The 25,914-nt window shown below is 40.0% G+C and overlaps 1 protein-coding gene across 1 annotated transcript in view; it reads right to left on the reverse strand.

The window, feature by feature from the left end:
* mcf2l2 (MCF.2 cell line derived transforming sequence-like 2) overlaps nucleotides 1–25,914 on the reverse strand; it is a 312,522-nt gene that overhangs the window by 76,484 nt on the left and 210,124 nt on the right. The window contains exons 20-27 of the mRNA XM_059944935.1: nucleotides 21,501–21,570; nucleotides 18,227–18,319; nucleotides 17,286–17,378; nucleotides 10,525–10,650; nucleotides 7,843–8,064; nucleotides 7,209–7,301; nucleotides 1,917–1,995; nucleotides 1,316–1,382 (exon numbers count right to left, since the gene is read on the reverse strand). Coding sequence (XP_059800918.1) covers nucleotides 1,316–1,382; nucleotides 1,917–1,995; nucleotides 7,209–7,301; nucleotides 7,843–8,064; nucleotides 10,525–10,650; nucleotides 17,286–17,378; nucleotides 18,227–18,319; nucleotides 21,501–21,570 — 843 coding nt within the window. The remainder of the gene's footprint in view (nucleotides 1–1,315; nucleotides 1,383–1,916; nucleotides 1,996–7,208; nucleotides 7,302–7,842; nucleotides 8,065–10,524; nucleotides 10,651–17,285; nucleotides 17,379–18,226; nucleotides 18,320–21,500; nucleotides 21,571–25,914) is intronic.

The raw sequence follows: 25,914 nt of genomic DNA on the forward strand, positions 1-25,914 counted from the left end.
CAGTTATCCACTGTGCAATTGAATGCATCTAACTTTCCAATGTAGCCAGCCATTTTTGTGTTTTTTAAATGAATGTTCTCACCTTGAACTCACTATGAACCTGTGAATTTCATCCATTTTCTGCCTTCTTTTTGTAAAACTTAGCTGTCTCTGTCCCTTCCCAAAGAAGCACATATTGTGCTCTTTTTTTAAAAAAATTCAAACGTCTCACTGTGCTTCAACAGGTAGGTAGTTGTCTTGGGTTCGTTTAAAACGTCGTCATCGCCACCATCATGCTTTGTAACTCCAAACATAAAACTAAAACTAATTGAAAGAAAAAACATGGAGCTGGGAAATAATGTGTACTAGTTTTGCTTTACATTTTAGTGAGGCATGTGCTATACACTCATTTTACATATAACCCATAATGAATTACGCAAAGACTGCTTAATCAAACAATGTTTACAATATTACTCAAATATCACTGAAATATTAAATACAGAATAGCTTCAATAATTCCTTTACCCCCACAGATACCACTAAACTCACTGAGTTCCTCCAGCAGATTTATTGTTGCTCCAGATTCTACACTGTGATACCTTGTGTCTCAATTTGTCATGTTATCTTTGCCTTTTCCTCGCTTCATAAATGCAGCCTGTGTTGAAGCGTATTTCCTGCTTTCCTTCTTTCATTTAAGATTCCAGCAATGTCAGGTCCTCTGTAATTTCTATTTTTCTCCCTCTCCTTCATGTTTTCTAACTATCTAGAAGACCTTGTAACTCATTTGCCACCCTCATTCGTGTCATTTAGCCTCCTTTGGTCCATGTTCCACCACAGAAGTTCCTTGTATTCTCCTCTATCTCTGCAACTAAAGCTCTATTTGATTTCTAAATGTTCCCTGTTCTCCTGATTGATCACTGACCTGAAACATTATCTTTGCTTCCCTGCACAAATGCTGCCCGAGTATTGCGAACATTTTCTGTTTTTATTAGCATTAAATGTGCCCCAGATAAGGTTGTTATCATCAGCTTAAACTAAGCCTCTAATTTGTTGGTGATGCTGGTGTTTAAGGAATTTAACAGAATAATTCAGAACTACGTTCCGTTGAACAAAGGATGATAAGTGAATACTTGGGTTTTGAGGGATTCTGAATTATGTCCCTTCAAATAATTAATGACATTTTTAATCACTCTTCAAAATATTGTGGTAATAATGAACTTATTTTCAAGGCACTCCTTTGCATAGCAGCTGTGATTGTGATCTGCATACTAAATATCACCATTTGAGAAAGCTTGTCACTTGGAAAGATAAAAAAAACAATGGCAGTGTTAAATACCTGTTCGGAGTGGTCAATGGAGCTTGATAAACATGTTCCTGGATCCTCTGGTTTAGCTGGCTTGCTTCTGTCACACAGGTAAGAAAAAGAAATGTAATTATATGTACGTTATGATTTTAAACAAATGTTCTTGGCATCTTTTAGTTTTCCATCCATAGTCCAGATTTTCCTGCTCCTGCAACAATAACTATTGGCTATAGAGGATTGAATAGAACTGGACAAGACGCCTACCTCTATATGGAAGGGACCTGATTTTCTGCTTTTTGGCTACAACAACTGAGCATGTTTTGCCAAGGGGTATGCATGTTCCCCTGCTTTGCACCTCTACTATAACTGTACCCAGTCAGATCAAGTCAAACTATAATTACAGGTATCTCATTTAGATTGTGACAATAGAACTAGAGTAAACACTGCAGTTCTGAAGTTAAAGCTCTGTTTATTCCTGGTCACTTGACAACTGTTGACATTGGAATTTCTGCACACATTGAAATGTAATGATAAATAATAGGAAGGATTAGAAGAAATATCTGGTATTATACGGGTAACTAGGGTTGAACATTTTTAAATACATGTCAATAGCCTGGTTGGCACTATAATTTACCTCGGTAGGCTTGCAATTGTCCTGTTAGTACTTTCCGTATTTCAGAAACCCATAGATTCTTCAGTTCTACCGATGATGCCTGTAAGCAGGTATTCATTTCAAATTAGAGTCCAACGTTAATAACAAACAAATGGCTTGAAAACTGTGCACAAGATTTTCTAATTGGGTTATGCCTGTTTTATTGCACATCACTGGCAGATTGGGATGGAAATCATTTGGGAACTACTTTTCCAGGGGCTCACACTCTGTCGGCCATTTTTAAAAATCCACATATTAATAATGCACTCACCTAACATGGCCAAACTTCCACAGTAGTGTCCACCCCAACTCTGACACCAACCCCTCCCCCAGTTCCTCCTAAATAATATCTGTTCATCTATGTTAATTTAAGTACACAGAAGGTATATAAGATTTAGAACATAGAATAGTACAGCACATTACAGGCCCTTCAGCCCACAATGTTGTGCCGACCCTCAAACTCTGCCTCCCACATAACCCCCCACCTTAAATTCCTCCATATACTTGTCTAGTATTCTCTTAAACTTCACTAGTGTGTCTGCCTCCACCACTGACTCAGGCAGTGCATTCCATGTACCAACTACTCTCTGAGTGAAAAACCTTCCTCTAATATCCCCCTTGAACTTCCCTCCCCTTAACTTAAAGCCATGTACTGAGCAGTGGTGCCCTGGGGAAGAGGCGCTGGCTGTCCACTCTGTCTATTCCTCTTAATATCTTGTACACCTCTATCATGTCTCCTCTCATCCTCCTCCTCTCCAAAGAGTAAAGCCCTAGCTCCCTTAATCTCTGATCATAATCCATACTCTCTAAACCAGGCAGCATCCTGGTAAATCTCCTCTGTATCCTTTCCAATGCTTCCACATCCTTCCTATAGTGAGGCAATCAGAACTGGACACAGTACTCCAAGTGTGGCCTCATCACATCGCATCTCTTAAACTCTATTTCTCGACTTATGAAAGCTAACACCCCATAAGCTTTCTTAACAACCCTATCTACCTGTGAGGCAACTTTCAGGGATCCATGGACATGTACCCCCAGATCCCTCTGTTCCTCTACACTACCAAGTATCCTGCCATTTACTTTGTACTCTGCCTTGGAGTTTGTCCTTCCAAGGTGTACCACCTCACACTTCTCTTGGTTGAACTCCATCTGCCACTGCTCAACCCACTTCTGTATCCTATCAATGTCTCTCTGCAATCTTTGACAATCCTCTACACTATCTACAACACCACCAATCTTTGTGTCATCTGCAAACTTGCCAACCCACCCTTTTACCCCCACATCCAGGTCGTTAATAAAAATCACAAAAAGTAGAGGTCCCAGAAGAGATCCTTGTGGGACACCACTAGTCACAACCCTCCAATCTGAATGTACTCCCTCCACCACAACCCTCTGCCTTCTGCAGGCAAGCCAATTCTGAATCCACCTGGCCAAACGTCCCTGGATCCCATGCCTTCTGACTTTCTGAATAAGCCTACCGTGTGGAACCTTGTCAAATGCCTTACTAAAATCCATGTAGATCACATCCACTGCACTACCCTCATCTATATGCCTGGTCACCTCCTCAAAGAACTCTATCAGACTTGTTAGGCATGATCTGCCCTTCACAAAGCCATGCTGACTGTCCCTGATCACACAATGATTCTCTAAGTGCCCATAGATCCTATCTCTAAGAATCTGTTCCAACAGCTTTCCCACCACAGATGTAAGGCTCACTGGTCTATAATTACCCGGACTATCCCTACTGCCTTTTTTGAACAAGGGGACAACATTCACCTCCCTCCAATCCTCCGGTATCATTCCCGTGGACAACAAGGACATGAAGATCCTAGCCGGAGGCTCAGCAATCTCTTCCCTCGCCTCGTGGAGCAGCCTGGGGAATATTCCGTCAAGCCCCTGGGACTTATCCGTTCTAATGTATTTTAACAACTCCAACACCTCCTCTCCCTTAATATCAATATGCTCCAGAACATTAACCTCACTCATACTGTCCTCACCATCATTAAGTTCCCTCTCATTGGTGAACACCGAAGAGAAATATTCATTGAGGACCTCACTCACTTCCACAGCCTCCAGGCTTCCAGGCACTTTTATCTTACCTTCACTCCCATCATCATTTCATCTCTTTTCAAATAAATTATTCAAAAGCTCAAGGTATATTAAAATCTGAAATTTTTAATTTATTTAAATGCAACAACTACAAATTGACAATTGATCTACAGCAAATTGTACCTGTCCTTACATTCTTTTGGCATATGCTTTATCAAGATCTGTGCTGTGGCCAATATCCCTGTTTTCTCTTCAAGCCTCACCATCCAGGGTCAGGCTGAGGACGCCAGGATTACTCATAGCATCATTGACAGTCTGTAACCCATTACTTACAGTGGAAGAGAAGTAGATTCCCAGTGTGCCCCGATTTCTTATAGTGTAGGGGAGTGTATGGCAATGCACTTTGTTAGAAGGAATAAAGGCATAGACTATTTTCTAAACGGGGAGCGATTTCTGAAATCAGAGGTACAAAGGAACTTGGAAGCCCTGGTGCAGGATTTCCTAAAAGCTAATTTGCAGATCGAGTCAGTAATAAGGCAAATGGAACACTAGCATTCATTTTGAGAGGACTAGACTATAAAAGCCAAGATGTAAAGCTGAGACTTTTACCGAGGCATTGGTCAGACCACATTTGTAGTATTGTGAGTAGTTTTGAGCCTCATCTAAAAAAGGATGTGCTGGCATTAGAGAGGGACTGGAGGAATGTTCACGAGAATAATCCTCGGAATGAAAGGATTAACGTATGAGAGTCTAGGACAGGCATGGGCAAACTACGGCCCGCGGGCCATATGTGGCCCGTTAAGCTTTTTAATCCGGCCTGCAGAACTTGATGAAATTATATTAATAAACCTTGTTAACATTTTTCCCCGCAATTCTGGCGTTTTCCCAATAGATGACGCACTCTATATACATTTGTGGCGACCCATTTCCTGGCACATCCGAACCGGCACAATTAGCCAGCGTTCCGGGTAAGGGAGATAGCCTGCGAGGATTTGCAAGCACAGAGCTTTGGAGCCTCTGCGCAGGGGGGGCAGGTTGAGGGAGGCTTAAAAGTGAGGCTGGGGATTTCGAATAAAGTTTTTTTCTTCGACTGCAGTTACCGACTCCGTGTCGTAATTTTAGCGCTGCATGTAACACACTGCTACACATTGACCTTTGTTGAGGTGCAGCGTATTACTCCACATTTGCACTTTACTCTTTGTTTGGCTCGACCTATTTGTGTGAACAGGCGTTCAGCGTCATGAACATCAACAAAGCCAGCCACAGATCCAAGTTAACTGACCAACACCTCAGATCCATCCTGAGAATCGCCACAACAAAACTAAATCCAGACTTTGATGCGCTGGCTAAAAAGGGAGACCAACAACACTGTTCCCACTGAAATTAAAAATAAGTTACTTTGTTGTGTTATGTAAAAAATGCATTTGAAAATATTTTTTTCAATAAGCCTTACATGTTACATGTCATTTCTGTTAAGTGATGGACATGAGTAGTGCGCAGGTGCACGTACGTTCTCAAAATAAAAAATGCGCTCCAGATCAAATAACGCGCTCCGCATACTGGCACGCTCTCACTGTTCTGTCATTGTGCGGGTCGTTGTTGAGTTTTGGCACAGGGGACAATTGAATAAGAAGGAGCAGGACAAGTAGACGTGCATCTCCTACCATTTTTGAAATAAAGACAGTCAGGAGGAGAGTGATGATGATAATATCTTGAAGGATAACAGAATTTTCAGTGCTTTAAAATAATAACTGTTACTATTTAAAAAAGCTGTATTTTATTCATTTAATTTTCAGTGTTTTAAAAGTCATTTCAATAAATAGCTGAATACCATGGGACTTCAAAGACAGATATTTTGTTGTAATGCATTTGTTCATTTTCAATTGAAATTAAAGCACATATTTTCTACATATCCCATGATATTTTATTTTCTCTTATGAGGTGTATTACCAAAACACTCCGTCCATCTGCTCCTGGTCCGGCCCCCCTGTCAAATTTTAGAACCCTTTGTGGCCCTCAAGTCAAAAAGTTTGCCCACCCCTGATCTAGGACCAGAGAGCAGGGCCTCAGAACAGGAGGATGCCTCTTTAGTTTCTGTTTATTTAGAGATACAGCACAGCAACAGCCTTTTTCTGCCGGCACAGCCCAATCTCACCCATGTGACCAATTAGCCCGAATGTCTTTGGGACAAGATGAGGAGAAAATTCTTCATGTAAAAGGTGGTGAATCTGTGGAATTCATTGCCACAGACGTCTGTGGAGGCCAGCCCATTAGGTATATTTAAAATGCAGATTGATATGTTCTTGGTTTGTAAGAGGATTACAGGGAGAAGGCAGGAGAAATTAATCAGCCATGATCAAATAGAGGAGCAGAGGCAACGTACTGAAAGGCCTAATTCTGCTCCTGTGTCCTAGGTCTTATTTGTTATAAAGACATCATTGACATAATAACAGTGAGTTTGCCTCATTGCAATTCAACACTAACTGAGAGAACACATAGCTCTGCTGCCTGGCTAAACTACGGCAAAATTTCCAAGTCCAAGTCCAGAAAAGTGAATTATAATTTTTGAAGCACAAACACGAGAAAATCTGCAGATGCTGGGAATCCAAGCAACACAAACAAAATGCTGGAGGAATTCAGAAGTCCAGGCTGCATCTGTGAAAAAGCGTAAACAGTCCACATCTGGGCTGAGACCTTTCATCAGGATTCATGAAGGGTCTGATGACCTGATGAAGTCCCAAAAGTCCTGACGGAGTGTCTTGGCTTAAAACAGCAACTGTTTACTGTTTTCCATAGATGCTGCCTGGCATTCTGAGCTCATTTTGTGTGTGTTGCTATAATTTTTGAAGAATTGTTTTCTGATGTGTTAGGAAGGGTGGAACTGATGATCCAGACTTGCACAAGTCTTAGACCTCTCCTCCCTCTCAGTTATGCATATCATCCAATTATACTCAGGGTTAAAGGCCATTATTCAAATCCAACCTTCTGCCTTCAAGATTTCACTTCCTTTGTCTGTCTGCCCTGGTTTAAGCAGAGGGATTGAGCATACTTAGAAGAGATTTTGGAATATTTTCAGGATTTGTACTATAACGAACAGCATGGTGTTCCATCGATTTCAACCTTCACTCAAGTTCTTTTGGTGTCGAAATTAGCATGAAAGTTATTCTCTAGCTCTAAATAATATAACACAAACAAAATGCAAATTTTAACGTTGCTTATTATTACCTGAATAATGTATACTTCTTCTCTGCCATTGTACCAAATCTCAAATTTCTTAATATCACCTTTAACATTTTCTGTGATACCAACAGCACTCATCTGAAAGCATAACATGTAAATTATTAGCTGCAGGACTAATTAGAGCTATCAAAGTCATGATAGATCATGATAGAATTTTTTCTTTCCCTTCTGTAATAACTTTTGTAGTTATGATTCTTTCATTCTAACATCAGTTGTAGCATTGTGAAATCAGATGGAAAGATCTGGTTAGCATATATGGCATGTTATTGTTGAGAAAATTGTGGATTCCCATTCCAGACCCATGACAGCAGGAAGCCTGGGAATTAGACAGGACTTGATTACACAAAGCCTCAGTCACTGCTTTGAGCTTTACCAACTTATACAATGACTACTTTGGTACTCCATAAGACAGTATCAGGAGAGGGGAATTTCATGCACAAAATGTCCTCTACCTCATGTTGAGCTCAAGCAACCGACTAATTGACAATTTAAGAAAGTACCGGGAGCACAGACAAATGGATACTTAGGCTCAGGGAATGTGTAGAGCTTAATATAATGGACTGGTAGTAGAGGATGAACATACTAGTAATTTTACCCAGACTCCAATGCCATTGAGTACCTTTAGCGAATGTTTAAAGCTGTATGAGGGAGACTTCTCATGCCCATCTGCATTCTCCTCTCTTTTCTTGCAGAACAACAGTAATTTTGTGTATAGGAACAAATGCCTTTGCATTGGTTTGAACCGTGCCAAGTCTTTGACCTTGCTGTGAACCTTCTTGTGGTCTGTCCACACGTTAAAGGATCCTTGCATCAAGAGTTTCCCAAGATCATTTAAATTGCCCTGTGAAAATAACACATTTCCAAAGCAGAATCTTAATCAATACAGGACAGTACATGATAACTTCAGAAAATTCAGCAAGATAAAATGAAGGAGAACACTGTGATAGCTTTTGATGAGATTGCCAAGCACCAAGTTCTGACTGGCATGCTGCCTAGGTAGAAATCTTGCTGATGTAATTGTTCATACAATGCCAAGAGTTCAGCCTTGTAAGTAAATAAGAATGAAATAAAATAACCAGCGATATCAATAGGATAAAGTATGCAATCAGCCATTAACATTAGGATAACATTTATGATGACAGCAATTTATTAGCAGACTGGATGGACTGGAGGAGCACTAATTCACTTGACTGTAGTGATGTTTACGGTTGAATGACAATTAAACTTGAACTTGCAAAGGAAAGGATAGAAGACATGGTGGAGATGAACACAAATTTCACAACCACTTTGGTCTAACTGACCTCCAACAAATGAAGAACAAGTCAGCTGCATATTGACAAAATGCCAATTTTGTTATTACAGAGACCAGCATAATATTACTGACAATAGAAGAGACAATCTGACTTTTGTTGTAATTACGTGTAATGTGCATTTAACTTTTTGCTAATTACTAGAGGATCTCAGAATCCACATAAAGATGCACACTCTTGTACAGCAGGATTAATCACATCCTGTGTGAATAAACATTTGTTTTGATAATGATATTCATATTTGACCTCAAGAGGAACTTTGAACCACATGAGCACACCAGCAGTAAAATAATTAGTTTCATAACATTGCCTGACTGAACCTTTACCTCAAGGTATCTGCAATCAAAGCTCTAAAGCTGACTATTCTACTCTTAATATGCATGTGTTATCTGAAACAGCCCAAGTCCTTACATGGCCTTTTTGCCTGATATCTGTGTTTACAGACCATTATCTGCCCAGTTAAGTAGCACCTTGATTTTAATTTTCACAAATCCTTCTGTGTCATCACCCACATCTGTAATCTCTATTGGCTCTACTACCTTCAGAAATCGCCCAATTCTTCACCATATTTAAGTTTATTTTCTCCACCATTTGGGGCCATACCTTTAACCATCAGCTCTGCTGTAACTCCCCCACCACTCTGTCTCCCAAACTTTGAGTTCTTTTCCTCCTTTAAACTGCTCCCTGAGAGCTACATCTTCAACAAGTTCTTTGTCACCAACCTTAATATTCCCATCTCAGTATCAATTTTGTTTTGAAAACATTCCTGTTAAGCACTTTGCAATGTGTTACAAAGCATTCTACCCAAATGGAGATTGTTGTTATTATTTGAGCATTAAATACTTCACAGCAGATTAGTCATCTTATATCTAATGTGTTATAAACTGGATTACTCTAAAACCCCAGAACCTCCTCCTATAATAGATCCTTCAGCACTTAAACACTCACTGCAAATGATTCTAAACAGGCTCTGCAGTTTTCCAATATATAGAAAGAATTAAATCAACTATTGGGTGCACCTGCAATTAAGGATAAGCTGTGAGAGCTACAAGAAGTTAACCTCCAGATTCCCATAATTGGGAAAAGATCTGTTCCATTGACAACATCGAAGCATTATTATTAAAGGGGTTTCAAATTAACACATTGTTGGGAAATAACTAATGTGATTAGTACTATAATTGCAATTAATCAAACCTGCTGGGAGTTCTACTTGTTAAGTATAAACATACAGGTGGAAGTTAATCAGTGTGCATCACAACCCAGTTGTTCACTCATTCAAATGACTGTATTCATGACAGTAGCCAAAGGTAATGTAGATGAACTCTTAACCCTAGCTGTTGAAGACCTGAAAATGATTAGATTCTAAACGTCTCCAAAATAATTCTCACTTGACTAAAATCCCTACTGTTAGCCCCACTCAATCATTGGACTACAGCTTAGTACTACTGATGATTTCATCAGGGAGGGGAAAATCGATGCTGAGGACTTGGAATGCACTGACCCAGGACAAATTCAATGGCAGCTTTCCAAAGTGAGCTGGATAACTTCTAAAAGGATAGAATTTGCAGAGCTAGGGGAAGTGAGTGGGGGAACAGCATGCACTGGATTACTGTTGCATGGAGCTAGTAGGGATTCAGAGGGCCAAATGCCTCCTCCATCTTGTGACTATTCTATGACTGTGTGGTATATGATGTGATTAAGATTTGAATTATTCAATAATTACAAGTAAATAATGCAAATAACCAAACAGGTGGAAGCTCAGTATTCACAGTTATGACTGATCAGATATTTCTAATAGTAAATGTTAGAAACAGACAGCAAAGGATACTACATAATTTTATATCTGGCATTTTGTACCAAAAAAGTAACTAATTGTTTGTGAAGTAATTGCATCAGTGATCAATCAATAACAGAATATCAACTATGGGGCAATGGTCAGGATTACATAAAGTACTCAAAACTGAAATAAACTGGGTATCATTTTCTCTTACCTCAAATCCTGTAATGGCAATTTGATGCATTGAGTCATTCACTGATTTAATTATACTAATCATTGTCTCTAGTGCTTCCTCCAATTCAGCAGTGCCTTCTGAATTCTTACTGCACTTCAGCATTTCCTGGTAAAAATCAATCAGTTAATCTTAATAGACAGTCATAACTAAGTGCATCAGTTGTTGGACATGATACAAGAAAATAAGAACATAAGAAATAAGAGCAAGGGTAGGCCATTTTGGATGGCAATTTGTCAGGATCACAGTAACTTATAACTTCATTGTCATTTCCTTGTACTATTCCACATTTCCTCATTCTCTTAAAATACAGAGCTCCATAAATCTTCAAGGCAGAGAATGCTGAAATGCCAGTCCCCTCTGCAAAGAGAAATTTCTCCTTCTCTGAACCCCAATAGTTTAGGTCGTTCTGAGACAGTGACTCCTGGTTCCAGACTCTTCGGCCAGAGGAAGCCTCCATGCAGCCAGTCCTTAGAGCCATGTTGAAATTTTGTAAGATTCAATTGGATCTCCATACATTCGTCTAAACTCTGGAATATTTGGGCATAGTCTGTCATCCCTGGTACCAGTTTACTGAATGTTTGCTGCACCCTCAACGGCAAATACCTCCGAGTTAGGTAAGGAGAGCAAAATTCTACACAGTACTCCAGGTGCTGCCTCACTAAGGCTTTATGTAAATACAATAAGGCATCTTTGCTCCTGCATCAAGTCAATTTGCAACAAAACCAACATTCCATTCATCTTCCTAATCACTTGGACCTCTACATGGCCTTTTTAGTGAAATATATACAGATGACCCAGGTCCCTTTAAATATCATCATCTAATTTAGACCATGGAGCAGAGATAGGTCATGAAGTCTGCTCTATCATTTGATCACAGCTTATTTATTTTCATGCTCAAACCTATTTTCCGGCCTTCACCCCATAACCTTTGACACCCTTACCAATCAAGAAACTACCAATTTCCAGTTTAAATAAACCCAGTGACTTAGCCTCCACAGTCACCTGCGGTAATAAATTCCACAGATTCACCAATGTCTGTTAAGTTTTTTAGCCTTTAAAAATACCCTGCTTTTTTTTGTACACAAAAACGAATGGCCTTTTTTAAAAACATCCTATCCACTCACTCAGCTTGTCAGTATCACTTTGAAGCCTCACTTTATTCTCCTTGCTTCTCACAAGCTCAAAGAGCTTTGTCATATTAGCAGTCTTTTATCATATCTTGTTCCTCGTGTTGATGTAGATTTTGATGAGCTGAACCCAAACACCTGTCCTTGTGACCCCACAAGTTAGAGCCAGCCAAACTATGAAAGATCCATTTATTCCCTCAATGGTTTCTGTCTTAAGAGAGTGGTTTAGAGTGCATAAGTAACTTCTGTTTTGGAAGCAGTATGCCTCCACAGGAAGGGCTTGAAGCAACTGCTTAGCCCACTGCTCTGCTCTCTCTACAAATCATGCGCAGTGGCTAGGTACAGCTCAAACACCACCTATAATTTCAATGAACACACCACTGCTGATGGCTGAACCTCAGATGGCAACAAGGAGCCATATGGAAGTGAGATAGCTCAGCTGGTTGAGTGGTGTCACAATAACAATCTTGCACTCAGTATCAGTGAGACCAAGGAATTGACTGTGGACTTCAGGAAGGGGAAGGTGGGAGAACACACACTAGTCCTCATTTAGGGGTCAACAGTGGGAAGGATAAGTTGCTTTAAGTTCCTGGGCATCAACATCTCAGAGGATCTACCCTGGGCCCAACATATTAACGCAGCCATATTTCTTCAGGAGTTTGAGCAGATTTGATATGTCACCAAAGTCTCTTGCAAATTTTGTACAGATGTATGAAGGAGCACATTCTGACTGGTATGGAGACTCCAGGATCTCAAGAGGCTGCACTGCTCATTTCGGCAACTTAACGGAAATTCTTGCCTTTCACCAAACTGCTGCCGCAGGACAAGTTTCACAACATCCAGCCTGCTGGTGATAATAAACCTGATATCTTAGATGCCTTCAAAGGAAACTAGATGATCACAGTAAATGAAGTAGAAGGCTGTGCTGAGAAAATGAAGATGAGGCACTTGGAATGGGAGTGGCATTCTGCGTATCCTAAACAATGGTAAGCATTAGTTAGGACAAATTGTCTACTTCTAAAATATGTATTTTGTATTTCTAAAAGGAAGTCATTCAGTCTACTGAGTCTATAGCTGCTCTCAGAGCAATTGTATGAATCCCCATCCTACACTTGTTATTCTGCAACTTCTTCCCTCTCACCTGCCAGTGAGCTTTCACTCTCCCTCTCCTCCTACTTTCCCACCATGCATTGGTAATGAGCAATTTACAGTCACTCACGAGCCAACCAGTACCTCATTTGAGACACAGGAGAAAACTAGAGCACATGAAGGAAACACACATGGTCTCCGGGGAAATGTGTAAACTGCACATAAACAATACCGAAGGTTCAGAGTGAGCGCAGTTCCTGAAGCTCTGAGGTAGCAAATCTATCTCGACACATATCAGCAATGCAGCAAACCACATATGCATCATTTGCATTTGCACCTGCTCCAATGGTAAACTTCTCTCACAATTATTCTAATAACAAATCATGTACAAATGTATTAATTTTCATAAACAACAAAAATATTAACATTTGTTAACAGTGGAAAAATACATACATAACATATTAAAAATAAAGAAAATCTTTAGTACAGATCATGTAATATCCTAAATTCCAGGAAAATAAACTCTCCACAAGGTTTACTCATTAATAAAAAGCTTGTGCCTTTGTTTGTTGTTGTGTTTTCTTCTATTTTCTTATGAAATGGAAGGAGACCATTTGGCCCATTGAGTTAAAGCTAGCACTTTGAATAATTCCATCAATCCCTTTCTCCCACTAATTTTCTTGCAACCAAGTCTCTCACATGTCCATCAACTCAAACCTGATTCTCCTATCGGGCACCTGCAATAGGGTTAAATTACAGTTGCCAACTAATGTACTGACCAGCATGCAATTGGCTTCTGAGAGATACCCAGAGCAACTGGGAAAAGTCCAGCGATGATGTATAAACCGCAGAAACTTCATGTGAGTTCTGGACCGATCCCAGACTGTGGGATAGCCACATTATAACCCCAGGTTCATCACCATTCATCAGGAAAATAAAATCTTAAAAGTCAGGAAAAAAAAGCCGAAAGTCAGAAAGAGGGAGCACACAAAAAGTCTGTGTGATAGAGTGAAGGTTAAGAGAAATTAAATTACAAAATGAGTGATGGAGCTTTGTGACAGAAATTCCTCTCTTTCCCTTTGGAACTATTTATTTATTTTTTGTGACTTATAGTAATTTTAATGTCTTGTACAATAAATTTCATGATGTATGTAACTGATAATAATCTTGATTTCGATGGTAATAGCATAACGGAATGAAAAGATTGCTTTAGAGAAAGTATAAAAACGCAATATTGAATAAATATTTATTTCCTTATGCCCTTCTCTACTACCTCTTTATTTTAAAGTGGGCTCCCGATCTATTTGTTTAATGAAAAACAATTTGCCTGAGATGTTAATTCTTTTCCCCTCCACAATTGCTGGTCAATCTAGTAAATATTTCCAGCATATTTATTAATTCAGACTTTCCACATCTGCCACATATTAATGTAGGGTGTCTAAAGAGAAGTTAGATAAACTTTCAACTGAGATGAAATAGTGTTAAAGATTAGTAGCATTAGATAAAGTCACAAAATAGTTTTGGTCAATGGTATAGACTGAATAGTGGAGAACTACAGATAGACAAGTGTGATAAAGAGTGCCTTGGTCAAAGAGTTACAGCATAGACACAGACTCGGCAGTCTAACTGATTCATACCGACTGTGCTACCAGCAAGTCAGTCCCCTCTGTCTGTGTTTGTCCCATAGTTCTGTAAACCTCTCCTTTCAATGCTGCAAATTTGCCTGCCTTAATCACTATTTCTGGCAACTCATTCTAAATTCACACCATCTTTCGTGTAAGAAGCTGCTCCTGATATCTCTTGCGTCTGATCTTAAACTCTTGTCTTTAGCACCCCACTTCTGGGAAAAATACTATGTGCTTTCATCCTGTCTATATCCCTGATGATCTTAAACACCTCTGTCAGGTCACCCCTCAAGTTCCTACGTTCCAGAGAGCGTAGTCCTTGTCTACACAACCTCCCAGGCCCAAAGTCTACACAACATCTGGGTAAATCTTCTGTTTGCACCCTTTCTAGTTTAATTACACCTTTCTCATAACGTGGTGGGCAAAACTGCACAGTATCCCTCCAAGTGAAGTCTCACCAACTGCAACATAACTTCCCAAATCTGATATTCAGTGTCCTGAATGATGAAGACCAGCATGCTGAATGCCTTCTGCAGCACCCTTTCTGCCCGAGACACCTCTTTCAGGGAACTGTGCACTTGTATTTCCATATCCTTCTGTTCCATGACCCTCTCCACTGAAGTCCTGACCTGGTTTAGCCTCCTAAAACCAAATACCTCACATTTATCTGGATTGAAACGTACATACGTCACTGATCAAGATCAACCCCCCTGTAGTTTTTCGTAATATTCTGTACTGTCTACAACACCAGCTAGTTTAGTTGTATTGTGCCTTGTAGACTTACATCCAAATCATTTATAGAAATTACAAATAACAAAGTCCAAATACCAACTCCTGTTGCACACCACTAGATACAGATCTCCAGTCCGAGAAACAGTCTTCTCACCCGCCCGTCAATTATTGCCAGTTATAATCTAATCAGTCATCTCCTCCAGGATCCCATGCAATCTGGACCAGCCTGCCATGAGGGACCTCATTAAAGATCTTAAAAAAGCCACTACCCTACTCCCATCTACCCTCTTGATTATCTCCTCAATGAACTCCAAAGGATTTGTCAGACACAATGTTTCACACACAAAGCAATACTGACAGTCCTGAATCAGATCCTGTCTCTTCAAATGTTTGTAGAGCCTGCCCCGTTAGCGTCCCCTCCAGCAATTTACCCACCACCGGTATCAGACTCACTGGCAACCAAAATTCCCTGGCTTGCTTGACTATCTTTTTTAAACAATAGTATCACATTAGACACCCGCATGGGCTTCCACAATTTGTTTTCTAACTTTCCACAAGGTTCAAGAATGCACTGGGTCAGCCCCTGGGGATTTTATCTACTTTAATGCACTTTAAGGCTTCCAATACCTCCTCCCAATTAATTTGTATAGTGATTCATGGCAAATCTTTAACTACAGTACTTGCAGTAGGAAGTCAAAAATCTTTTAATCATTCCCTTGTATTATTAATGTGAAATTTATGTGCATTCAACATATACTGAAGGCACAGTACACAAGATCCTAATGTTATCCACAATGGCATACATCGTCCTTCAGCAGGTACTGTCCAAAATTGGGTGCCCTGAGGAATATCTCAGGATCCTGCAGCTCTTACACAATGATACAAGTGCAAGAGTCATCAGCAACTGCTTCTCTGAAACAGCGCCTTTTAAGATTGAGACCAGGGTCAAACAGGGATGCATCATTACCCTAACGCTATTTGCCATTTTCATTGGAACCATTCTGCACCCCGCAGGCCAAGACCTCCCACAAGGAGTCCAGATTCTCTACAGAACAGATGGATATGGGGGCTCTTTAACCTTAACAGGTTCAAGGCAAAGAGCAAGGTGTCAACTACTTCCATCAAGGGGCTCCAAGGTGCAGACGACAACTCCACTGTAGCTCACTCTGAGATGGACCTGCAGTGCATAATGGATGCTTGCCAGCACGTACGAGCTGCTGGGACTTCATCTAAACATCAAGAAAATCTAAGTCCTGCACTAACCTGCTCCAGATCAAGCTCCTAAACCTCCAAGTTGTCAACATCCTGCTGGAGAGCACTGATCATTTCCCATGCCTTGGCAGCCTTCTTTCTTCAAGAGCCAACATTGACCTTGAAATAAATTGCAGAATAGGCTGTGCGAGCGGAGCTTTTGCCAGACTGAGAAAGAGGGCTTTTGAAGATCGGAATATCAAGACCAACACTAGGCTTCTGGTCTATTCAGCTATAGTCCTCCCCTCCTTGCAATATGGAGTGGAGTCATGGACAATATACAGTAGGCACACAAATCTCTTGAAACTTACCATCAAAGATGCCTCTGAAAGATTCTGAGAGTTAGCTGGAAGAACAGGCGTACTAACTCCAGCATCCTGGAGGAAGCTAACATTAACTCCATAGCCACAGCCATGACTCATCAACATTTGCAATGGGTTGGCCACATCATCCATATGCCTGACTTCCACCTCCTGAAACAACTCCTGTTCGGCCAACTCAAGGATGCAAAGCGCACTCCCCAAGGGCAGAAAAAGTGGTTCAAGGACAATATCAGGACCCACTTGAGGAAGTGCCACATCAACCTGAATGGATGGGAGACATTAACACAGAATAGAGAAAGCTGGAGAAGGACTGTCTTGGAGGGGGACTGCACAGCTCAAAGAATACCTCCACTGTGCCGCCGAGACGAAGCAGTTTCAATGGAAGGAGAGACTGGGAAAGACCCAAACAGCTACATCCACGACCTACACCTGCCAACACTGCAATAGGACTCGTGGATCACGGAACAGCCTCTTCAGTCATCTCAAGACCCACAAGTGACCAGATCAACCACCAGCGGAAGAATCATACTCAGCTACGAGTGATCACTGATTTCAGCTTGTTAATCTTCCCACTTTTCAAGAATCCTGATTACCTTTAAGAGAAGTTGATACTTTGTAATCCTCTGAACAGGTTTTAAAAGGTAGGCATCCAATGACAGTTTATGATCCAGTTTTTGCTGGCACTCCTGATAAAAAAAAATACAAAATAATTAACCATTAAAGACACTCTGTTACATTTAAGATTGCCTACTTAGCCTTATTTTATATGACATATTAAGAATCTACACACTGCCATGTACAGAATAAGAAACAGAATTTAAAGAAGGATCATTAGATCTTTAAAATGAAAAGGGGATTACAATGATGGCTATTGTTCACTTATGACTTGAACTGATAATGAAGAGAACAAGTGCTCAGCCAATCAGGTTTAAGGAAAATAAGAACATAAATAGTAACAGGAGTCGGCCATCTTGTCTGTTGAGCCTGCTCCACCATCCAATAACATCGTGGCTGATCTGACTGTGCTCTCAGCTCCACCTATCTGCCCTTTTCCCCATAAATCTTAATTCCCCTAATATGCAAAAGTTTCTAACTGTGTCTTAAGTATATTTAGTGAGGTAACATCTGTTGCTTGGTTGGGCAGGGAATTTCACAGATTCACTACTGTCTGGGAAAAGCATCTCTGTCCTGTTCTCCTGTATCTTGAGGCAAAGTCTCCTAGGCTCATTTACCATTCGTATCTATCTTTCTAAAAGTCCCCTGCCATACTTCTGAATTCCAGTGAGTATAGTCCCAGGCAACTCAATCTCTTCTCATAGCTTAACCCCCTCAGTTCCATAATCAACATCATGAACCTCCTCTGCAGATTTACTAATCATACAACCAGATCATTAATATATATGACAAACAGCAGGAGACCCAGCACAACTCAGAGAAACGCAGTAGATACCATTTCGGTTTGCACAAAAACTAATGTCTTGTTTTGAATATGTTTCTGTGTTTAAAAAAATAATGAATAATGTAGAATTCAGACCTGAAAGAATTGGCAATCTCCACACTGTCTCCAGAGGGCTTCTGAACGGGGCTTGTTCTGACAATATTTTTCATAAATTTGTAACTCCTCTTTCTACAAAAGAAATAGAAACATTAACTAAGTTTGAGAAAAAGTAGTCTGTTACTTAATTTGAATAATTACTGAAGAAAAGTAACTTAGATACAGAGTAGCAACAGCATTCTCCTTTGACAAGAATTTTGAGATTTTTGTTCTATTCTTCATTAGTTCATCTTGGCTATCTTGAGATGGATCTGCTCCCTTGTATCTGAAAGTACTTCTGTATTCTCCATCCTCTACAGTTGCAAACACGTTCCAATTTTTCATTATCTACTTATTGATTTAATGCAGACAAAGTCAACAATTTTGCTGATAATAGTGTTGAGATTGGAGTCTACAGATTTGTTTGCCCTGACAAATATGGAAGTTCAGGCATTAGGTTAGGCATTTTCAGCATGGTGTTAGCGTTTCACCAATGACAGAATTACTGAGCTTGGCAGGGCTGTCCTCTTCCGCTACCAAGGACGTAGGTTGGACAAGGCTACAACAGGATCAATGGCTATCGTGATCAGATCCTCTAGATTTTGCTATAATTGAGCAGCAGGAAGGGATTCAGTGCTGAAGCTCTTTGAGAAAGTTGCAAATAAACACCATAAGTAATTGTTCCAGGCCCTGTTTCGTACTACTGCTTATGATCCCAGATCCTCCATAACAACATACAAAGTAGGAGCAGGACTAGGCTCTTTTGGCCTTCAAGACTGCTCTGCGATAATGTCATTTTCCAGAACTACACTGATATCCCTTCATTCCCTTAATACCCAGAAAACCATTGATCACTATTTTTAATGAACATTAAGGATAAAGAATTCTAAAGATGCACCATCTTCTGAATGAAGAAAGTTCTCCTCACCTCAGTTCTAAGAGGCCTTTCCAGTACAGCCAGGAGAAATATCCTCCCTACATTTAGCCAGTGGTATTTCATCAGTGGTATTTGTCAAATTATTGATATTGGTTTTGAGAAGCATCAATATCTCTCGTACTTCTCTAGTCATAGCCTACCTGGCTGAGAAGGTTACACTTATTCTTGCTTTTTACTGTCTGTCGAATAACCAATTCTCAATGCATGTTGGGCCATCATGGCTGGTTCGGCAGAGCACTGTGGGCTGAATGGCCTGCTCCTGAGCTGCACTGTTCTATCATGCTTGTTTCCATGCGCTGCAACCTACTTCCTGTGAAGACTTTATTAAACAACTTCACAAAGTCTAACATAGTACATCCATTGGTTCTTCCTTAACTATTTGATTAGCCTTATCCTAACTGACCACAAACAGATTAATCAGATGTATTCTTTCCTTTATAAATTCATAATGATTTTGTTCAAACTGAACACTGTTCTTTTTTAAAATCTTCATTATAGATTCCAGCATTTCCTCCATCACTGCCAGAATGCTAACATTATAGTTTCCTCTTCTCTCTCTCTCCTCTTTAATTGGGGGTCACATTTGCTACTGTTCAATCCATAGAACAACTCCAACATCTGTTGAACCTTGGACAATGATAACCAGAGCTTTCCCTACCACTAAACTCAACTCTTTCAAAACTTTGTGTTATAAACCTTACAAACTGGGACAGGTCCTTACTAATTATCAGCCATCAAGTTCACTAACTTCTCTAGCAATATTTCTTCACTGATACTTCTGTTCTTTCAATTTCTCTTTCCCACTGGACCCTTAATACTTTAATATATCTTGCTTATTTTGTGCAGATCATCCAGTTGCTATACAATTACTTAATGTAACATTTATTTCTTAACTCACCATTTTAGGTTTGTTTGTTTCTTTTATAACGAGTCCGCAATTGGCCTTATTAGATGTTCAAAAATATTTTATGTACACATAAAAGCTCTTGCGGACTGTTTTTCTGTATTTGCCAGTCTACAGCTACATTCTATCTTGCCTCTAATAATAAATTTCTTGGTCTTCCTCTACAAATTCTAGAACGTTAATAATCTTCAGACCTTCTGTTATTTATGAAAGTGTTCTAACCTTTTTTTAATGTAAAATTATCTTCATTTTCTCTGGTCAGCAAGATAAATAAACTTTCCTTTGGGTTTTTGTGTTGTAGGTAATTTTTTTTTGCAACTTGTTCCCATCTTTGTATGTAAACTAATCCCTGTATATCAGTTAGTCCTGACGAAGGGTCTTGGCCCAAAATGTCGTCAGTGCTCCCTGCTGATGCTGCCTGGCCTGCTGTGTTGCACCAGCATTTTGTGTGTGTTGTTTCCTGTATATCATGCTTTTCAATGTATTTTCACAAACAACTGCAGCCAACTCCCCTCTCAACTCTCCATGGTTTCCTTTGTTTAGCTTTTAAGATCTGTTTCAATATTGAGTCATGCATAAAACTGTGTAAAGTTCTGCCATACTGAGATCATTCTTCCCAAAAGGCCCTGACATCAAGACTGTCGATCAACCACTTTCGAAGATTTAGAACCAGCTCGAAAACTGCCTTTCCATAGTTCTTCTCTGAGCATATTGATTTAGAAAAGCATGTTGAATTATTGCAGTAAATTTGATTTTCCCTGTCTATATATGGGTTAAGATCTCCATAATAATTACATCACTCCTATTACTCATGTCTCATTTCCTGATTTTTCCACATATATGACAGCTGTGATTTAATGGCCCATAAGTAAGTTCTATTAATATTTTTTGCCCTTTGTTGTTTCTAAGCTTGACCCAGATTATTTCAACTATACAACTTGATGTCAGACTTAGATCACTTCTCTCTATTACATCACCCCAGTGCAGTAAACTAATGAAAGCACTGCCCCCACTTCCCAGAATCCCAGCAACTGTACTTTAGTCTGCATTTCTATTTCCTGACTTCTACACTGAGGATGAGGTTTACTCCATGGAATTCAATCTCTCTTTTTTGGCACACTTTAAAATAGAGAATTGCACTCACAAATAAAATAAATCATGGGAAGTTTGAGAAAATATGAGTTTTGTACCATTTTAGTAGAATCAGAAAATTGTTATGAACCAATGGAAAGGAAAACCAAGGAGGTTCTACACCAAATGGGCAATCTATTGCCAGTTTCCTGCATGCATAGACCACAGAACTGCACCGTACAGAAACAGACCATTCGGCCCACTTAAGGAGAAAGTATCCAACATTATTCAGCTAATTAACATACATTATGCATCATACATGATTCAATATTATCTGCCAGAATCTAAAATGCTTTACTTACTCGCTTTAAAAAACATGTTCCTACTAGCTCAGGATTCTCCACGCAATTTTCAAGCTCTTTCAAAAATATCCTTAAAATGAATAAAAATTGTGAAATGATAAAGGCTTAAAGATCATCTCACAGTGGTTTCATTTATATTCTAAACAGAGGAATGTCACCTACGAAATGCATTAGGCTCAGTTAAACCATAAACTTTTTGAAAAATTTTCCCAGGTATTGTTGAGAAATTTCAGATTTCATATTTTATCTTAGGTTTTTTAACTTTCCTTTATATTAAAAAAATAGTGTTGTAGTATTTAGTCGTGATCTGGGAGGAATCTGTCAAAATGAATTGCTGTATGTATCCTTTGTAGAATGTATCTCATTTACATTGGGCTCCATGAGGAGGGGTAGTCCTCTCCATCGGAAGTTGAAAATCTATTCCATATAGCTCGGGTGCCTCAAACCTTTGCACTGTACTGTATAGTGGTTAAAACGGGAAGGTGATTGGGAAACAGAAATAAGAGTACTTAGCTTTGTATTAGTTCAGTAGTATGAAGTGTTATTTGGTAACTGGACATATATGTTACTATATAATACAGGCTATATAGTACTAGGGGTGCAGCTTGGGAGACGATGGCACCTAACGGCTACTCCTTTGTTTGCATCTTTGGAAACAGCTCTGTTTCCATCTTTAATATCTCTATTTTTCCCTTTCAGGGTTCTTTTGAAGACCCTGACCTGGAGTTACACGCTGACTTCGGTTCTTTGCAGGAATGGGACCTGCTTTCGGGGTCTCACGACTGGCCATTACTCGATATACCAAAGACATGACCAAGAAGGCTAGCTCACCTTCGGAGCGCCGGGATTTTGCGGCTCTGGAGGCGGGTGGACTCGGGGTCGGTGCCTCCGCGGGGAATGGGTGTGTTGTGGGAGATGCTAGATCAATAGCAGCGAGCTGGCTGCTGGCTGTGTGTCCAGAGACCCGAGTTCTTTGGACACAGAGCTTGGAAAAAGCAACGCAACAGACTTTTAACATTGTAAATCAGTGAATTGTTTGTTATGTCTCCCCTTCCACTGTGAAACAGGGACACCTCTTTTTCCCTTATTAGGGAGATGGAAAGCCTGTGGTATGTTGAATATCGGGTGAATGAGTAGTCTTTGGGGTACTGCAAGTCTGTGTCTTTATTGATGCTTTGCTGCATGTTTGAGTGGTCAGTGGGGGGCACTGATGCTTTTTTGCTGATGTTGGGGGGGATCGCTGCTTTGCTGCTGCTTACAGATGGGAGGGGAAGCTGGGAGGGGTGCTTTTGGGTTCTAACATTTAACTGTCATGCTTCAGGGCACTGCTCTGTTTTCATGCATGGTTGTGCAGGACTTAGGATTGGTGCAGGGAGAACTGTTCGTTCACAGTCCTGCTGAAGGGTCTCGGCCCAAAATATCGATTGTACTGGTTTCCACAGATGCTGCCTGGCCTGCTGAGTTCCTCCAGCATTTTGTGTCTGTTGTTTAGAGTTCCAGCATCTTCAGATTTTCTGTTAGTGATAGGATTCGCAGGTCATGCTTGGATTCCAAACTCAGAAATGAGGTTTCCAAATTTGTAAATAAGAACAAATTTAGAATCTGAATCAGAATCATATTTACTATCCCGGATGTAAGGCCCAACAATGGTTGTGTTGTGGAAGCAAAATAATGCTAGACATACACATTTCTGTAAGTTACAAACACAGATTAACAGTGCAAAAGAGGAAAACGTGGTTTCGTCTGTGGGTTCATGGACTATTCAGAAATCTGATAATGGAGGGGAAGAAGTTGTTCCTAAATTGTTGTGCGTAGGTCCTCAGGCCCCTTTGCTTTCTCCCCACTGGTAGTAATGAGAAGAGGACATGATGGTGAGGGTTCTTAATGATGGATGCTGTGGGTATGGCTAAACTTGAGGATAGATATCAGGTATAATAACTTGTGGATAAACGTTCAAAATGAGCATGTAATTGGTAAATGAATATCATATAAGTAAGTGTGAAATGGTGTAATTTGGTGGCTATACACTCTTTGGACAACATGACTACTTTGAAACAGAGTCATGAAGGGATTAAGGGATCACAAATGTACAGATAATAAGCTAATATGAAAGCAACCAAAATACTGAATTTTATTTCAAATTTTTTTTTCCCTTTTAGGCATCTACCACTGTCTGTGTTTAAGAAGAAAACTTGTCCCATACATCTCTTTTGAATTGATCCTTTCTCATCTTAATTGCATGACTTCTAGTATTAGGCATTTCTGGAAAAAGATACCAGCTGCTGTCAACTCTGTTCGTGCTGCTCAGGATCTTATATTAGGGTCCTCAGTGGTGCCACCAGAATTCAATGCAATATTCCAAATGAGGCCTGATGAGAGCTTTATAAAGCTGCAACATGTCTCCCCGACTCTTGGACTTGATCAGTTATACCAGGGGTCGGCAACCCGCGGCTCCGGAGCCGCATGCGACTCTTTCATCTCTGTGCTGCGGCTCCCCGTGGCTTTGGAAAATAAATGATGAGTATTTAATTAAAATGTATTTTATGTTAGTTTGTTAGTTTTTTAAATGTAATTCTAAATTTGAAGATTATGGTGATCTTGTACAATCTAAATAAAACGTTGTGGTGACCCATTTCCTGGCACATCCGAACCGGCTCACAATTAGCCAGCGTTCCAGCTAAGGGAGATAACCTACGGGGGTTTGTGAGTACGTGTCTTTTGGAGCATCCGCGCCCATGGGGGGGGGGGGCGGGTTGAGGGAGGCTTAAAAGCAAGGCTGTTTAGTTCGAATAAAGTTATCTTTGACTGCAGTTTACCGACTCCGTGTCGTTATTTTAGCGCTGCGTGTAGCACACCGCTACAACGTGTTTTTTATCGCTATTAATATACGTCACCACTGCCAATGCCTGACACCCGCCAGTGCGCGATTTCTTTTAATTTTTTGATCCAAGGTAGGCTAACTATGGAGTAACCTTCAACCCAACGTCTTTTTTTCGGAGTTCAAAATGTTTTTGTTGCATACAGAAATGTAATTTCATTTTCTCTGCAGGAGTTCATCAATTTCATAAATGCAACACATTATAGTTTGTTTATACATAGCATAAAGGCAAAAAAAACCGTTGTATGCAGTGTTATTTCATTTTAAATGTCAAACAGGTTTTGTGGCTCCCAGTGTTTTCTTTTCTGTGGGAAATGGGTCAATATGGCTCTTTCAGTGGTAAAGGTTGCTGACCCCTGAGTTATACCATATGCTTTTTAACCCTACCAACCTGTGTAGTCATTTCAGGGAGCTCTGGACTCAGGCCCCAACACCTCTCTGCACATGAACACTGATAAGGAAAGTGTCATTAATAATATACAGTTGATTTGATTTAATCTCCCAAAGTGAAACACCTCACATTCGGCAGTCAGGCTAAAAGCATTTCCACTAATACCCACTGGCTTCTTTGGCAAAGTGAATTTTGAATCCAATCTTATCAAATCATTCTTGATTCCATGAATCTTAATCTTCAAGATCAGTCTACTATGAAAGACATTGTCAAATGACTTACTAAACTCCATTTTGATTATATCCAGTGCCTTACCTTCATCAATCATCTTCACACCTCCTGAAAAAACTCAAACAAGTTTGTAAGACATGACATGCCTCTCACAAAGCCATTCCAACTATCTCTAATAAACTCCTGCTTTTCCGAATACGAGTAAATACCATCCCTAAGCATCCTCTCCTCTAGTTTCCCTACCATTGATGTGAGGCTCAGCAGTCTATAATTTCCAAGATTTTTTCAGGGAAAATGGATCAGCCATGATGAAATGGTAGAGTAGACTCAATGAGCCAAATGCCCTAATTCTTCTCCTATATTTTCTGGTTTTTATAGTCTTTATTATCCCTATTGCCCTTCTTAAACAAAGGACAAACATTGGCTACCCTTCAATCCTCTTGGTCCTCACCTGTGCCTAGGTCATAAGACCATAGGATATAGCAGCAGAATTAGGCCATTTGCATGGTTGAGTATGCTCTGCTATTCCATCATGGCTGATTTATTTTCCCACTCAACCACACTCTCCTGCCCTGCCTCATAACCTTTGACACCCTTACTCATCAAGAACCTATCAAACTTCACTTTGAATATACCCACTGACTTGGCCTTTGCAGACATCTGGAAAATTTCACAGATTCACTGCCCTCTGACTATATAAATTTCTCTTCTCTGTTATAAGGGGACATCCTTCTATTGTGTCAACTGGTCATAGACTATCCCACTATAGGAGACATCCTCTCCATGTCCACCTTATCTAGGCCTTTCAATATTCGGTAGGTTTCAATGAGATCCCCACTTATTCTTCGAAACTCTTGTTAACCCATAGCCGTCAAACATTCATCATACTTTAACCCTTACATTCCCAGATCACT

The sequence above is a fragment of the Hypanus sabinus genome, chromosome 2 (genome assembly GCF_030144855.1).
Source record: "Hypanus sabinus isolate sHypSab1 chromosome 2, sHypSab1.hap1, whole genome shotgun sequence".
NCBI lineage: Eukaryota > Metazoa > Chordata > Chondrichthyes > Myliobatiformes > Dasyatidae > Hypanus > Hypanus sabinus.